The 17,723-nt window shown below is 44.0% G+C and overlaps 1 protein-coding gene across 1 annotated transcript; it reads left to right on the top strand.

Annotated features, from left to right (window-relative positions):
* The first annotated feature begins 1,190 nt into the window (after positions 1-1,190).
* AMDHD1 (amidohydrolase domain containing 1) lies at positions 1,191-15,312 on the top strand. Its single transcript, XM_061990700.1, has 9 exons — positions 1,191-1,327; positions 3,101-3,207; positions 4,202-4,266; positions 5,445-5,722; positions 10,057-10,282; positions 11,240-11,364; positions 12,781-12,874; positions 13,265-13,425; positions 15,104-15,312. Exons 1-9 carry the CDS (start codon positions 1,191-1,193, stop codon positions 15,216-15,218), a joined length of 1,308 nt encoding a protein of 435 aa, XP_061846684.1. The 3' UTR covers positions 15,219-15,312.
* The last annotated feature ends 2,411 nt before the right edge of the window (positions 15,313-17,723 follow it).

Here is a 17,723-nt window from a genome sequence, read left to right as displayed (position 1 = left end):
ATCCAGCCTTGAGCCTCCTGCATTTAATTACACGTTTACAAGAATAAACATTCTAAAGGATGTTTGAAAAGGCGTTCCTTGATACATAAGTGTATCATACAGTCACCTAAAGCACAAGCAAGAAGAGATTTAATAATCTGATATTCAGTTGACTTATCTCTGCTTTTTACTATTTTTCCCCTCTTCATTCTTTCTGCTACCTTGCCGCTTTCTGTGTTACAGGCATTTTAAATCCATCCTCTTCCAAAGGAAAATAAGGTGTCTAAAGAAGTTTAACACCACTAGAAAGGTGTTTCAGGGACTACTTATTTAGAAAGACACACTCCCTTTTCCATCTGGGAATTAGTGGAAGCCTATATATGCTAAAAAATGATGGAAAAGAGAAGAAAACCAAAATTCGACGTCGAGAGCAAATATTTGCTCCCCGATTCTTCCCTCTCTAATTCTGTAGGGGGCAGCAGAATCGCACAAACAATCCAATCGTAGAATTGGCTAAATTAATATCTGCCTGCATAAATTAATGTCTGGCTGAGTATCCTGTGCGGTGAGAGGTGTTGTGGTCGCTGAGGGGATGGTACAAGGATGCTGGCAAAGTGATGGGTGCTGACGAGATGATGGATGTGGTCGAGGTGATAGGCTGTGGGGAGGGGGAAGGTGGGCAGACAAATGGTCTCAATTTAAAAAGCTGCTGTTTTATTGGTAAAGGGAAATCTCCAGGCGGTGCAGTGAGGACAGAGGGCTCCGGGAATCCCCAGCTGGCAAAATCGGTGCTTCAGAGCTTATCACAAAGCAGCGCGGTGTACGGATCAAGAACTCGTCTAGAGCGCTGGCTGATGACAAGTTCGCTTTTGAAGTCCCGCAGATGTTTCTGCCCAAACCTGTGCCAGGCGTCGAACACGGCACAGGTGAGGCTGGTCACCGCCACCCGCCTCACCCGTGCTCCGGAGGAACGCGCCTGCCTTTGCTTCCCACCTCCGTGTCATCACCCTCTTGTCAAGATGCCGGTTATTAGCAAAGACCAGGCGGCCAGGGGCAAGGTGGGGGTCAGGGTCGAGGTTGGTCAGGGGCCAGCGGAGGCGGGGGCAGGCTGGCGGGCAGGAGGGCCCCTCGCCCGCGCCGCCCCGAAGGACTTTGAGCCGAGCGGCGGCCGCCCCCCGCGCAGCCCGCCGTTTGCCGCCTCGCCCGGTGCCATGGCGGGCCGGTACCGGCTCCTCCTGGAGAACGCCCAGCAGCTGGTGCTGGTGTGCGGCCGGGGCGAGGAGTACCTGCGGCGGGAGGCCGCCGCCAGCCCGGCCGTGCTGCAGGACGCCAGCCTGGTGGTGGGGCTGTGAGTGCCGGCGGCGGCAGGGCTCGCTGCCGAGAGGGAACGGGGCTGGCGGCGGGGAGGGCAGGGCAGGGCTGGGACGGGGGTCGCGGCAGGGCTGGCTGGAGGGGGATGCCGGAGAGCTGCCCCGGCACCCACAGCGTGTCGGCGCGGTGGAACGAGTCTCCCTAATTTGATTCCTTTGGTTGTGTCCTGATAACTTTCTGTGCCTACACTCCAGCCACGTAAAGATAACTTGTTATCTTGATCACTCTGCACTCTGCTCTTCTGCTGCTGTTTCTGACATGAGCTACTTGTAATCATAGAACTACAGAATCATTTAGGTTGGAAAAGACCTTTAAAATCATCAAATCCAACCATTAACCCAGCACTGTCACGTCCACTACTAAACCGCGTCCCTCGGCACTACACCTACTTGTCTTTTGAGTACTTGCAGGGATGGTGACTCAGCCGCCTCTGTGGGCAGCCTGTGCCAGTGCTTGACAGCCCTCTTGATGAAGAAACTTTTCCTTGTATCCAGCCTAAACCTCTCATGGCACAACTTGTGGCTGCTTCCTCTTGTCCTACCACTTGTAACTTGGGAGCAAAGACCAACACTCACTTTGCTACAACCTCCTTCCACATAGTTGTAGAAAGTGATAAGGCCTTCCCTCAGCCTCCTCTTCTCCAGGCTAAATAGCCCCAGTTCCCTCAGCCACACCTCATAAGACTTGTGCTCCAGACCCTTCACCCTTCCAGTCGGCATTTGAGTGCAAATATGGATTAAGAAGTACCTTATTCCAGCTTGTTTCCATTTTTAAAGTTTTCATAAATTGTTTTAAGCAAGCTGTTAACAAAAAGGGCAGAACAAACATGTGCCCCACATAAGCAGAGAGCAGTGTCAGGGCTGTGAGCTTCCCTGTCTGATGAAGGGACACAGTGAGCTGGTACCAGGGCACTAATGAGGGGGAAGGGGAACACTTTGAGTGAGAGATGAGGGAGGAGAGGTGTCTCCTCTGTCCCACAGATACAGTTAATAACTAGTATACATAGTTTAATCTCTCATATTTCTAAATGGTCTAATTGCTATTTGCCTCTTAAAAATTTATCCATAGCATAGAGGTACCTTCAGTGAGGTTCCCATTTACTATTCCAGTGGTTTGAAAGGAGCTGGAGAAAGACAAGGGTTATAGGACAGAGGTGCTTCGTGTACCCTGGGAGACTTGTGTTGTGTAGGTGAGGTGCAGCTCCATGTGTAGCCAGGGTGAATTCCTCAAGTGCAGTCTGGGGTTCCCAGTACCATCCTCAAACTCTACTGCAAGAAAATTGCTGTTGAAGTGAAAATCAGCCCCAAAGGGGTTTATCCCTATAGCTTCCAAGGGCACAACAGTATGATTCATGTCTGGGAAGTGGAGGCTGATGACTCTTTGATTTCCATGAGAGGAAGAGTCTGTTGCAAACAGTTGCTGGAGGAATGTTGTGTCTTTGCTGATCCACAAGAGAAAAATAATGTCTACCAGAAATCAGAACAAAATAATACCAACTTATCATCCTGAGGGATCTAAGTAGGAGACATGACAAGTGTTATGGCAAAAAACTTAAAATGCATGGGATTACTCCATCCTTTTCTGTGCATCCTTAAGATTAGCAAACCTCCTCCTGTGTACATCTTCAGTCCTGCTGAATGTCCTTGTCCCTGCGTTGAGAGGCTTGTTTTTCCAGGAGCTCTGTCAGTAGGCACTTGGCTTTTCAAGAGGCTCACGCTTGCTTGCTTTGTTTGTTGTCTGTTGTTTGCAGAGATGGTTGTATCAAAGCTGTGGGCCAGGCAGATGTTATTCGCAATCAGTTTTCGGGAGCAAGGTTTGAAAAAATAATTGACTGCTCTGGGAAGTGTGTCCTACCAGGTAGGTGGGCTTTTTCCATGATGGTACAATGCTGAATGTTGGGAAGAGCTTAGAGACAAGGTAGATGCATGTTAAACGTCCCTCTCTTCCTTTCCATCTGTATTCAGGACTGGTTGGTTAATATCTTGTGCTAGGGGCAGAGTATTGTAGTCTCCTCTGCAGGTATGGTTCAAGGAGAAAACTGCAGCACATGGGTTGGTTCTTTTGGGGTTCACAGTGAAGCTCTGTCTCCTCTTGGTTTGTCTTACACTCATTTCTCTGTATCAGAAATCACAAGGGCAGCTTAGCAGGCCCATTGAGTGACTTTTCAGATTGACCTCTCTTTTCTATACCCTTTCTGCCCATCAGCCATTCAGCCACAGAGCTCAGTCTCTTCATCCAGCCTGCAGCTGGATGGAAGCAAAAGGGCAGTGCAGGATTTTAAGTCACATACTCTGCAACTTTACATGATAAAAATAATAAACCTGGACAATTATTGCATGTTACAAGTGGTGTTAACAGGTGAGCTTTTACTTCATTTGCATTGGCCTTGGGCATTCAGTAGCGTTGTTTTCAGAGCTCCTGGAAAGGGCTCACACTGGAGTGAGTGGACCACTGCTAGTCTAAGTGCTTGCAAACCAAGCCCAGCCTAAACACTTTCCTTATTTTAAAGAGCACAGACTTAAAGTCTAATGAACTATTGTAAAGCTTGTAATTCATTACTACTTCTGCAGTTTGAAAACATCATCAAAACTTGAGAAACTGAGCAACTGATGCATTTATCTAGAGGTATTTTGCATAAGGTTTCAGCCAGTACACCTGAAAAAATGAAAAGAAAATTAATAGCCTCTGAAGAAAATCCTAGATTTTGGGCTGGTTGGAGTTTTCTTTTTCTCTAACCAATAGAGCCTTTATAGGGAAGCTTCAGCTGTCCATTTAATTTGCTTGCATGTTAGTAAACTTTTCTCTTGCTCAGTGAAATAACCTGAGTGTACGTTTATTTTGTTTTCTTTAGGCCTGGTAGATGCACATACACACCCAGTGTGGGCTGGCGATAGGGTTCATGAGTTTGCAATGAAGGTAATGGTGTAAAATTACACCGCTGTATTTTTCTTCTTCTTTTTTTTTTATGCACACCTATTCTACTTCCTAGTGACTCCCATCTTTCATTTGTAGAAAAATCTGTGATTTCTGCCAGATAAGCTAACTGAGGGAGGAGGGATAGTGTTTGAATATGGGTGGGCTGGGAGGAGCGTAACTGCAGCCTGATATATTTTTCATAGAATCATAGAATGGTAGGGGTTTGAAGGGACCTTTAGAGATCATCTAGTCCAACCCCCCTGCAGAAGCAGGTCAACTCAGATCAGGTCGCATAGGAACATGTCCAGGCAGGTCTTAAAGGCCTCCAAGGAAGGAGACTCCACACCCTCCCTGGGCAGCCTGTGCCAGGGCTCCCTCACCTGAACAGTGAAATAGCTTTTCCTATGTTTAAATTAACTTTTTGTGTTCCAGCTTCATCCCATTACCCCTTGTCCTGTTGCTAGAAACGATAGGAAAAAGGGATGTCCCAACCTCCTGACACCCACCCTTTAGATATTTATAAATGTTAATAAGATCACCCCTCAGTCTCCTCCAGACTAAACAGCCCCAGTTCCCGCAGCCTTTCCTCGTATGAAAGATGTTCCATTCCCCTGATCATGTTGGTGGCCCTGCGCTGGACTCTCTCCAGCACTTCCCTGTCCCTCTTGAGCTGAGGAGCCCAGAACTGGACACAGTACTCCAGATGAGGCCTCACCAGGGCAGAGTAGAGGGGGAGAATAACCTCCCTTGACCTGCTGGCCACACTCTTCTTGATGCATCCCAATTATTTTAAGCAATTATTTTTGCATTACTTGAAGCAATATAGACGTGCCACCTTCTCTTACCATCTACATCTGATTTTTAATCTTTCTTTACTTTTTTTGCCACAAAAATGGATTTGTGAGCTAGAGAGACATTTTCCTCTTGGGCTCAGGAGGAAGCAAATCTTCAGAGTAATTCTCTTTGTGTTGCTGCTTACGTGATTTCTTCACTTAAGTCAGGGGGAGAGAGGAAAGGAAGGGAGGAAGAATTATTGGGATTTTTTTCCCCCCCTCTCTTTTTCTGTTTCACTGCAGAGAGACCTCAAGGCACTTTCCAGAATGCCTTGGATGGAAAATGCACATTTAACAGCTAATTGTAAGGGCGGTGTTGTTATTTGTTTTCTTTTTCCCCTCAAGCTGGCAGGTGCATCCTATATGGAGATCCACCAGGCTGGGGGAGGAATCCATTTTACCGTGGAACACACTCGGAAAGCCACAGAAGAAGAGCTGTTCAATACTTTCAAGCAGCGACTGGAGCGCATGCGCAGAGCAGGAACCACCTTGGTTGAATGCAAGAGTGGATATGGCTTAAACTTGGAAACAGAGCTCAAAATGCTGAGGGTGATCGAACGCGCGAAGCAGTCCCTGGATATTGGCATCTCTTCGACGTACTGCGGAGCTCATTCAGTGCCCCGGTAATGCCACTTGGATTTTCTTCCTCTTGTTGAGGGTTACTGCTTTGCATTGAAAAGTAGCTGTTGTTTTCAGAAAGGTTTCTGCTGCCCAGAGCTCCTAAAGTACAATGTATTTGAAACAATAGCCAGGACTTATAGAAAGCTCTCCTAAATTGAGAAGTTAGGAGAGCCTTCTGTAAGTCCTGGCTATTGTTTGAAGGAAGACAGAGAAGAGTGGTTTAATTGCTACTAAATGCCAACATAAACTTGGCACAGATTCCCCGCCCCATCTGATGCTCATGCTGAACATAACAGGGATTACAGGGTTTCCTGTACAGAACATTCTGCTGCTGAGGTTTGCTGCTATCCTGCAAGCTAAGTCTCTGCCATGACCTTTTACTGAACAGAAAAAAAAGACAGCATTCAATCCGTGTATACCTCAGTAAACAAAGCTTAATTATACTTCCATGCATTGAAGAATTGCACACATCTTGTAGATCAGTAGATTAAATGTGCTTAATAACAACTATTTTGATGGCTCAAGTAGATACATCCTAACAATCCTATCTCACATTTATCCCTATGATGAAAATAACATCTTCAAGTTACCAGGTTTCATTGTATGAAAGAATTAATGAGGAGTTTTAGTTAAGTAAGTGTGTGTGAAACTTGTATTTTGACAGACTAAGCAGCGAGCTGCTGCAAAACAAGGCATGTAAGATGGAGGCAGATGGGTCAGCATGGGGATACTGTAGCAATATTTAAGAGATGTTTATTTAAAAATCCAAAAGCATACTCCAAAAAACCCAAAATCTGTTTCTTCTAACATTCAAGAAAACATGACCCAGAAAAATTCATTTACAACCTAATTGTTGTGTTATTTGGGGTAGGACAGGAAATTATCTTTTGTTAATGTAACTACTCGAAAGGACTCCTGCATCATCTTCAGTAACTGGAAGATGGTTAACAGTAAAGTAACTGAAATCTACTGAAAACACTAAATATTTCTTTCAAGGGGTTCTATTAAAATCTGGAGGACTTTATGCTGAACTGAAATTGAAGTTTTACTCCAAGCTATATGTATTTCTTAGCCCTTCCTTTCCTGCTCACCTAAGAAGCCTTAGGAGGATTTCAGTTAAAATCCTGATAAATAGTCTTTCCCACCAAAATATTTCAGGCATTTCTAGAGTCTAATGAAATAAATTCCAGTGTTTTACATATATACATAAAATATATATTTATTTATTTATATATGATATATCAAATCTTATGTGTTAGAATGACAGGAATATTGTCTCACACTGTGCACAGTTCTGTCCTCACACATGGACATCAAGCATAACAAAATAGAGGTAGTCAGGATATTGTATTTTAAGTACGGAGAAAAGGTAGTTGGGAAGTTGAGGAAATTTCCTGAAGGAAATATTGAATAATCTGTATTTTCCAGTTTTGGGTCTTCTGAAGTCCTCTTTTTTTTCAGATGTTCATGTCTAGGGTATTTTCCTTGAGTTTGCTGTCACTCTTCAAACAATCATAGAATCATAGAATGGTAGAGCTGAAAGGATCATCCAGTCCAACCTCCCTGCCAAAGCAGGTCCACCTAGATGAGGTCACACAGGAATGTGTCCAGGTGGGTCCTGAAGACCTCCAAAGAAGGAGACTGCACACCCTCCCTGGGCAGCCTGTGCTAGGGCTCCCTCACTCTCATAGTAAAATAGGTTTCTCTTATGTTTAAATGGATTTTTTTATGTTCCAGCTTCATCCCATTACCATAGAGAAAAGGGATGCCTCAACCTCTGACACCCACCATTTACATACATATAAATATTAATGTGATCCCCTCTCAGTCTCTGCCTCAGGTTTTTTACCTGGAAGAACATTTTGAATCCTTCCTAGATCCCAGGCCTGATGTTCTGAACCGTGATCTTCAGCCTTTGGCTAGCTCCTGAACATCCAGGCCATTGATGTGCTGAGGGAAGCACCCTGCTTTGCTGAGCTCCCATTTTAAACTCTGACTTTCCTGCAGCTTCAGTAACAGTGGAGGATCACAAAGGGAACACATTTCTCGCAAACTTGGGAATTGCTCTTTGGTATTATTTATGCAAATTAGATTATGAACTTGTGGGTTCTAGAAGCTATTAAGCTCATGCTAGTTTTCTTTCATCACTATATTCTATAAAACTGTCCTGTGGTTTTTCATGCAAACAAAAGAGCAAGATCAATTTAACTATTTGGATTCAAATCTTCTTGATTTATGTAAGTGTTAACATGTAATGCCCTTTTTTGTTGTAGATGCTTAATGGCAACTCTTAACTAGATAGCCATTAAAACTCTCAAAATCTTCTGCTGGTTTCTGGATGATTATAGTTGTGCAATTTTGTTGCTGCCAATCCGCTAACACTGAGTTCATTTAAAATCATTCTGTTTATTGTGAAGCAGAAGAGCGGTGTTATGCTTGCTTGTGGAAAACGCTGGTTAGACCACTGTGGGGGTGCTGATAAGGTGCTTTGTTAAGTTCTTGCTAAGCCATTTGCTTGCTTGCTTCTTACACTTTGCTTAATTTACTGTTGTAAGTCTGGCCTCTCACAGCAGAAGCATCAGCAGAAGGTTCATTTAATTGATAAAGGCATCAGCTCTTCCATGTTGCTGAGTCTTGCAATGTGTGGCATGTCTTGTAAAGCCTCAGTATGTGAAGTCTTCAAAGGAGCCTACTGCCAGACTTGCCAGCACTTATTTTAAGTCCCTTTGGGAATGAGCTTTGGGCAGATGTTGAGAACTCACTGAGTGTATCTGTTCATGATTCTAGGTATACAGTAATTCAGTCTCATTTTCTGCTCCTAGGAGGTGGCAATTTAGATACATGATTCAAACTGACCCTGCTCTGCACCAGGGGCTGGGTCAGATGAGCTCCAGATGTCCTTACAAACACAGTTTTCTGTGGAAGTATGATGCAGTGCATTGGTACTAGGTGTTACTTACTGAGGTATGCACCAAATGGTGCAGGCTGCTTTATTCTGAGCCATCCTAGAGAAAAGTAAGGCTGCTGTGTTGATAGTGGTCCTTGTTCCTGTCTGTTGCTTTTAAAAAGTGTTTCTAGCCTCAGAGCATCTCCACTCCTTTAGGAAATTAGCCTAAGAAGCTGACAGCAGAGAGGCAAAGAAATAAGTGATCTATCATCCCTCTAGTCATCATTTTGAATCAAATTCATGATTTAGAGGATGTCTGATTCTAATTTTGGTTTGGTTTGGTTTTTGACTAGCCAGGGTTCACTGGGCACTTTCCATCTTTAGGAAGACATTTTCAAAGTGATTTCCTGAGTAGAAGCCTCTTGCATTAAAGCAACATCAGTTTGGCATTCTTGGGCATTATGTCCTCCTAAAAGTGAAACCGAGACTTATGTTCACCTCTGTTTAGTTTGGGCTCTGGTTGTAATCTTTCAGTCCAAATTCCTCCAAAGGCTGTTGAGTAAAGGAAAAGGGAGAGGGCTTGGCATGGTAAAAACCTGAGCAGCCTCGATGTCTGTCTCAGTGGGAGGTGAACAAAGTCAGGTTCTGCTGTGCTTTATAACCATCCGACCTGTTTGTAAATTACAGCGGAATTTGGCCCCCAATTTGCCCACATGTGGCATACATACAATATATGTCAGTCTGTGCATGGCTTACAGTGCCCAAAGTGAAGGTGGAGATGTCCCAGACATTTAGCTGCAGTACATCACTTATCTTTAGATCGTGAGATTGCAAAACATCAATTCAATTTTGGCATCGTTCACTCTTTCAAAGGCATTTACTGACCTCTCCTGTGTTAGGAGGGTTCATAAATGGTTCTGATATGGGGAAACCAAACCTCAGGAGGCCCCTCTGATTTAGAAACAGTTGACTAGTTGTCACATTATATAAAAAGAGGAGAGGTGAATTTTAAATAATGAGTTGGCTGCAGATCCCTTTGAGCTATGATACTTGCCTAAAAATATTGCTGAATACCATTTAACTTGTCATTTACATAATTTAAATAGTTGTCCTTTAGGATATAGTATAAGGAGGTCAGAATATATGAATAGGAAAGCAGAAGAATTCATTTAAAAATATCCCATATCTTGGTTAGCATCCAAGACACCAACCTTACTAAAAATATATAGTATTATAATCTAATAGTATTTGAATGGAAAGTAAGTTGTGTTTGAGAGCACATGAATTACAATACTTTTGAATTTTTTAACCCAGAAGGTTTTGTGAGTATTTTGTATTTGCATCTAGTAATTGCATGTATGATTTGCCATTTGATGATGTTTGATTTGAATGTTTGCCAGACTTCAAGGATGTTGTTCTTACAGCTCTGTAACATTTTCTTTTCATTAGAGGGAAAACTGCTACTGAAGTCGCAGATGACATTATCTATAACCATCTCCCTAAACTGAAAGAGCTCAAACTAAGTGGTGAAATACACGTTGACAATATAGATGTGTTTTGTGAGAAGGGAGTCTTTGACCTGGAGTCTACTAGGAGAATTCTTCAAGCTGGAAAAGATATAGGGTTACAGATTAACTTCCATGGTGATGAGCTCCATCCAATGAAATCTGCTGAGGTACGTCTTTATTAACTTTCAGTTAAGCCGTTTTCACTCTTGTGAGAGCTGAATCCCTGAAGGCATTGCAGTTTTCAAAAGCCAAGTTCTCTTTTCTAAGACTTTATGCAATAGTCCATTGATAGACACCTGTTTCTATCAGCTGATAAGTGCAGCCCTTGGGCAGCTCTGGAGCCAAGGACATGGGAGGAAGCCTTGGCCCCTGAGACTAATGTGCACTGCCTAATTAAACATTGACTTTGCTTATCTTCCACATGGCATTCAGATGGGGAAGGTGGGTATCTGTGAATCCACGAATGACAAAAACATGGTTTCTATGTGACTTGAAGAATCTTTTTTCTTTTAAATGCCCTGTTAGCAGCAACAGGTCAGAATTGCAGCGAGCACACTTAGAGGGATGCTTTAGTCAACAGCAGACTCCCAGGTATCTTGATAAAGTCACACTGAAACTGTGTTCTGCCACTGTTTAAACATTGCTTCCTTCCTGTGGGATCTGCTCAAGCTATTCTCTGCTGTATTTCAAACCAAAACAAAAGCTTGATTGATCATAAAAGCCTTTTTGGTGCTTCACCATGGAAGGCAGCAGTCCTACTACTAGTTTTACAACCAGTGTCAGTTTTGCCAACTGTTTTCTGCTGAGTGCTTTGTGACCAGAAGGTGATAGTTGTTTTATCTGAAGCTGTTACACAGTTTGGATGTGAGTCTGCTAAAAACACTGCTGAAGGTTCTCTTCCAACTCGGCAGGAGTCTAATATCTTTATGTGATCAACTTTTTCTACAGCAAATGAGCAAATAGCTTGTCTCTGAATGACATTCGTTCTTTCAAGCATTCCTTATGATTTTACTTTAAGTAAATTTTACATTAATAGTGAATTGTCTCCTCCAGTCATTTGAAAACAACATTGCTTTATTGAATTCTTTGAGAAGGCTGAGTCATTCTCTTGAAAATTTGGTTAGCTTGGAGCTGAGCTGGGAGCCAAGGCTATCAGCCACCTGGAAGAAGTGAGTGATGAAGGTATCGCGGCAATGGCAAGAGCTAAGTGTGCTGCTGTCCTTTTACCAACCACTGCCTACATGCTAAGGTAAGGCCACTAGCTTGGAGGAAAACTTTTGTAACAACAAAGGCACATTTGTGGTTTTGGGGTCTTTTAACGTAAAAGCACAAGGTTGTATCTGTGCCTCAAGGATCAGGCTGGATCAGTGAAGACAATCACAAAGAGCTGGAGGAGCCTCGTTGTGTCTTGTTTCTGGTGGAGATCCTCAAAAATGAGGTGATGTGCTACTTCTGAGAAGTCTCACAGTAGATTTGGAGAGGTTCAGTCAACACTGAAATGTAACCCTTAAGACAGGCCAAGGTAATAATGAGGCATTCATTTAAGAAGAAAACTGGATTGGTTTTCTTTAGTACATTTAGTTCATGAAAACTGAATTGTCTTCTTCTCAGGGAAATTATATCTGCAATATCCGTGTTTGCTTTCCTGCAGGAGGTTTTGCTGGGAAATGAGTCCTTTGGTTATTAAAAGAGCTGGAAGACCATGGGTAGCATTTAAAAAAAATCTCATCTGGTTTTACACAGGCAACACTGAGCAGAATTGCCTTAAGGACACTACTTTACATTTGCAAATATTATAGAGAAGCACAGATGTGTCACCTACTTACCCCTAATGCCAAAAATAAGCCAACTAAATTCTGTGGACCAATAGTACCTTCCCTTGTGTGTGAGAAGGTCCTTGAGCTGGTTGTGATTTATGTTCAGCATCAAGGCATTGAGGCTTGTGCTGTTGCCACTTGTGCTCACCTCGGTGTCTGTGCTTGTGCTTCCAACTGTGGTTATCTGTTCATGTCCTGTGCCAGTGCTTGTGAGCTACCAGCTCATTACGACTATGTGCACTGCCAGAACACAGATCTCAAGGAGCACATGTGGTCCTGCAAACTGATCCCAGACAGGGAGGTAAAGGAGACAACAGAGATGCAGCCACCTAGTGCTCACCTTTGCAAACACCTACCCAGATTAATCCAGTGGCCAAACAGCTTTGAAATGGCTATTAGATATTGAAGTTATTGAAGATATCTTTTGCATTAACATCACTGAGAAAATCCTCTGATAGACACAAACTAAATCCACAGCCTTGACTTACTATTTTGAATTGCCAACAGGATTGGGAAGGGACTATTGCATTGCTTGTGCCCCTGCCTATATTTGGGAACCTGTCTTTGAAGCTATAAGAACTAGCAAATTACTTGTTTGAGAAATGAAGATATTCAGCTTGTAAATCCCAAAGTGTCTGAAGTCTGGATAAATGCCAGAATTTCAGAGCCTGATGGCTGGGTGCAGCCACATGCTGTCTGTAGAGTGATAGGTAGGAAGCCAAGAGGAGAATTGGGATTAGTGTAACTGAATGCATGAAGGCAGCCAAACTGAGTGATGACTGTTGCTCTCGTAAATCATCGTGTAATAACTAAGCAAATTATCCTGACAAGTGTATTTTTCCCACTAGGCTGAAGCAACCTCAAGCTAGAAAAATGTTAGAAGAAGGAGTTATAGTTGCTCTTGGCAGTGACTTTAATCCCAATGCATACTGCTTTTCAATGGTAAGCTATTCCTAATACTTGTGACACCACAAAATTATGAAACCTCTTACTAGTACAACTTGTGTAAAGACCTCGCACACTTAAAACAGTTTTCCTATCTGCAAAGAGTGTTGTGTGCCACACTTAGACAGCTGCTCTTGGTTATTTATATGTGTTGGTAGTTTTTGCCAGAATTTATTGAAACCAGAAAGGATTCTCTTCTTCATACACATAGAGAGGCTTATAAAAAAGGCCCTCAGAGTTCCTGATTTGAGAGATCTCATTTTGGGTTTGGCAAGGACAGTTCCTTCTGTTGCATAAGGAGGGAGGAGAGTGCTTAGGGATCTGAGACATGAACAGCTTTATTTTTCTTACTGATAACTCCCATTTTCCACTTAACTTGCTTGCTAGCCTATGGTGATGCATCTGGCCTGTGTAAACATGAAGATGTCAATGAATGAAGCACTAGCAGCTGCCACCATTAATGCAGCGTATGCTCTGGGGAAGTCGCACACGCACGGCTCCATAGAGCCCGGCAAGCAAGGGGACCTCCTTATCATCAATGCATCAAGGTTTGTTCCTTCCTTGTCTTTTGAGATGGGACTTAACATGAGGGACTTTTTTTTCACTATGTTTGGATAGTTGAGAGGTTAGTGAATTCCTTGTGCTTTAGGAGTTATTTTCATTAAAAAAGGGACACTGCGAGTGTTTTAGACCCACTTCCATATCTTTAGTCACTCCAGTGGAAAATAAAGCCTAAGCCTTTTGGAGCTAATATAACAATCCATTCCTAATTACACACAGAATCACAGAATGGTTGGGGTTGAAAGGGACCTCTAGAGATCATCTAATCCAACCCAGCTGCTAGAGCAGGTTCACCTCAATCAAGTCACACAGGAATTCATCCAGGTGGATTTTGGAAAACTCCAGAGAAGGAGACTCCACAACATCTCTGGGCAACCTCTGCCAGGGCTCCCTCACCCTTACAGTAAAAATCAGTCCTCACTGCTAAAGCCTGCCCTTGGGAAGCCCAGTCACTGGAGGATAGTAGGAGAATGGAAGACTTTCCCTTGGGGGATGAGGATGAGGCTAGAGATCTGTTGGGCAAGCTGGACCTGATGGGGTGCACCCAAGAGTGCTGAGGGAGCTGGCTGATGTTATTGCTAAGCCACTCTCCATCATTTTCAATCAATTGTGGAGGACAGGCGAGGTGCCTGAGGGCTGGAGGAATGCCAGTGTCACTCCAGTCTCCAAAAAAAGGCAAGAAGGAGGACCCAGGAAACTACAGGCCAGTCAGCCTTACCTCCATTCCTGGAAAGATGATGGAACAACTCATCATGGATGCCATCTCAAAACACATGAAGGAAAATACAGTTATCAGGGGGAGTCAACATGGATTCACTAATCCTGTTCTACCAACCTGATATCCTTCTATGAGTGCATAACCGGTTGGCTAGATGAGGGGAGAGCAGCGGATGTCATCTACCTTGACTTCAGCAAGGCGACACTGTCTCCCATTATATCCTCATCAGAAAGCTCAGGCACTGTGGGTTGGATGAGTGGATGGCAAAGTGGATTGAGAACTGTCTGAATGACAGAGCCCAAAGGATGGTGATCAACAGAGCTGAGTCAAGTTGGAGGCCTGTGGCCAGTAGGGTCCCACAGGCATCGGTTCTTGCGCCAGTCTTGTTCAATATCTTCATCAATGACCTGGATGAGGGGACAGAGTGTACCCTCAGCAAGTTGGCTGATGACACCAAACTGGGAGGACTGGCTGATTCCCCAGAAGGCTGTGCTGCCATTCAGCGGGATCTCGACCGGCTTGAGAGTTGGGCAGAGAGGAACCTCCTGAGGTTCAACAAGGGCAAGTGCAGAGTCCTGCATCTGGCAAGGAGCAGCTCCCTGCACCAGTACAGACTGGGGATTGACCTGCTGGAGATCATCTCTGCAGAGAGAGACCTGGGAGTCCTGATTGATAATAAGCTAAACATGAGCCAGCAATGTGCCCTCGTGGCCAAGAAGGCCAATGGCACCCTGGGATGCATCAAGAAGAGTGTGGCCAGCAGGTCGAGGGAGGTTCTGCTCCCCCTCTACTCTGCCCTAGTGATTCATGCAACAAGAGATCAGCATGCAGACATGGAATAGTGTTTTCCCATGATTCAAACAAATCTATTATAATTGCTGGGTATACTAGGTATGTGACCTGTTTTTGTGCAAGTCTGGATATTTTTAAACATCTTGTCTTTTCAGGTGGGAGCACTTGATTTACCAGTTTGGAGGACATGAAGCACTGATTGACTACGTTATAGTTAAAGGAAAAGTCATCTATCGAAATGAGAGATGTGGGACAATGAGTAGTTACTGAGACAAGATAGGAAGCTGCTATAATCATGTTAACAGGGAGCATCTCAAAGCAACAGAGAGATTTGTATTTACCAGTAAATTGTTTGCCTGCTCACCAGCCCCCTTATTCAAATAAACTTTACCAAGTATTACCCATTCAGTCTATCTTCATGTCTGTCCTTCTCACCATGACATGAAAATACTTTCTAATTGTATCTACTTGAAATAAGACAGTTTTCAAAAATGGTCTCCTTTACAATTTAAATCTATAACATTATTATACTTGAAAGTAACCCAAACAAACCATGAATGACTGAAGAAGTTTGGGTCCAGGTAACGTTTACTGGGGAGAGTGACGCTAAGTAACCTATGACAGAAGCCAAGGGGCTCAGGCATGCACATTTGGAGTAGTTCTTGGTGCTACTGGGAGGCTACAGCAGCCCGAGGCAACCTGCATAGCTCCCAGGTCTGCTAAGTCTCCAACTCAGCAGATACCAGGAACCACAGTTGCGGTGGGAGGTGCAGTAACTTACCTCTACAAAATACCAAGTATCCTGGTTTCTGCAGCCTTGAAACTCAGTGGGAGCCGGCAGCTGGGAGCCCAACAAGGTGCTGCTTACCAGCTGACCTGCAAAATCTTTCCTTGCTGAGGATCTTGCAGCAACTTCGAGGTTGTAGAGGCACAAGGAAGCCAGGAAAATGCAATCAGGGACAGCACTCAGGGGGCTGCTAACAGGTGGAGTGCACTGTACCTCAGAGGATGAATCAGCATCCTGTTGGAAAGGGTGATGCCAAAACCTTACAGTTTACCCTTTGAGACAGCCCAGTGAGGTCTGGTGAGTACAGCCAACCTCTCCAAATATCAGGTACCTTAAAATTTAAAAGATCACATGTGGTGTCATACAGACGTTCTAGAAAAAAATAGACCTGATTTCATTTATTCTAAGCTGAATTGGAAATAGCAAAAGACATGCTTGTTCATGGAAGTTTCAATGTGCTGCTTAGGAGAAGCTGAGTGTGAGTATGACAACTCCTATTCACAGCAAGTCAAAACTTAAGATGCTGATATTTTTTTAAAGCTCTCTTTCTTTGTTCCTTTCAGTTCCTGGTTTGTTTGTTTGCTTGTTTGTTTGTCTTTCCCTGGGGCTTGTACCATCATTTGGGGATGTAGAATGTAGGAAAAAAGGGTGATAGAGCTCTGGAGAATTGAAGCTGTTGTAGTGCTTAAGCAGATGGTCTGGGGTAGGAAGGGTCTCTGAATACACGCTGACTGAGGCTTCTCTTCAGCTTTTCAAATGGATGGTGCCCACAGAAACAAAAGGGGTTTAACTTTCTCCAGGGCAAGTCATAAAACAAATATGAAAAACCTGACAAATATGAAAAACTTAGCATTAAAAAAAAAATACAAGCAGGTGACATAACCTGTGGTACAGAGTGATTTAGTGAACCAGGCTCCTGAGGAAAGACAACAGTCCCGTTCTGATTAGCAGATATTTGAAAGCCATTACAAACACATATGAGCTTTGTTATGACCTTCTGATCTCCCTGAGCCTTGGGCACAAATGGTAACATCCAAAATATGTAAGCCACCCTACAAAAGTATTTCTGTTCATGCCTTAGTTGAGCCAGGCTAGTCATCTAAACCAATTTAAAAAGCAATTCAATGGCATTCCTGCCACTAGATGTGTTTTCCTGCCAGCAGATGTTGCACCAGATGGGGGTGTGGAGCTTTGTTTTTATAGAGCTTGAAAGAGCATCTGAAGTATGCAAGCGCACAGTCCCTTCTGCCTCTCATCTTTCCAGAGGTGTGAGGCCCAGCTGAGGCCTCTTGCTCCCAGGCAAGTGGAGGTGAGTGGGAAGCAATGCCCAGCACCTCCTCTCTGAAGTGCCATAGGCATTGGGGAGCCCAAGATAGTGTAAGGAGAATCTCAGATATTCTCTTGCTGGGCAAGAATAGGTGTGAGGGGATCCTGCTCTCATGCATGAACTCTGACAGGACCCTCCAAGCATGTGCTTTTCCAACCAGCTTAGTTGCAGCCAGTAGCCATTTGGGAGCATGCCTCGGAGCTATAATTCATAGCATGGTGGAAGTGAGACAACATGGTTATACTTCAGTGGTGCAGCTGGCTTAAACAGTTGCTGAGGGCAGCCACATTGCCCTGTCCTGGTGCAGGTTGCAGTGTGGCTACTGCCGTGGCCCTGCAGCTTCCAGGGAAGGCACATGCCATGGAAACATGGGAAGGGGTTGGTTGCTTGTTTATAATGTGGCTCACACCAGGCTGGCTCCTGCAGAATCTGAGAGTGGGACCAGGTTAACAGTTCAGGGGTGGGCACTGCTGACAGCTTTGCTGCTGAAGGAACCATACTGTTTAGCCATAACAGGAAGCTGAAGGCAAACGGTTGGCCCTACAAGATATAAGCCTGGCTCTTCCCTTTCACGCTTGCTTTTAATTAACACCTGATTTTGTACAAAATGGAACAGCTTCAGGGGGAGATTAAGGTACACCTACTAGAGAGAACCTCAGGC

Source organism: Colius striatus, chromosome 1 (genome assembly GCF_028858725.1).
Source record: "Colius striatus isolate bColStr4 chromosome 1, bColStr4.1.hap1, whole genome shotgun sequence".
NCBI classification, from domain to species: Eukaryota; Metazoa; Chordata; class Aves; order Coliiformes; family Coliidae; genus Colius; species Colius striatus.
This window is presented reverse-complemented; position numbering and strand designations above follow the sequence as displayed.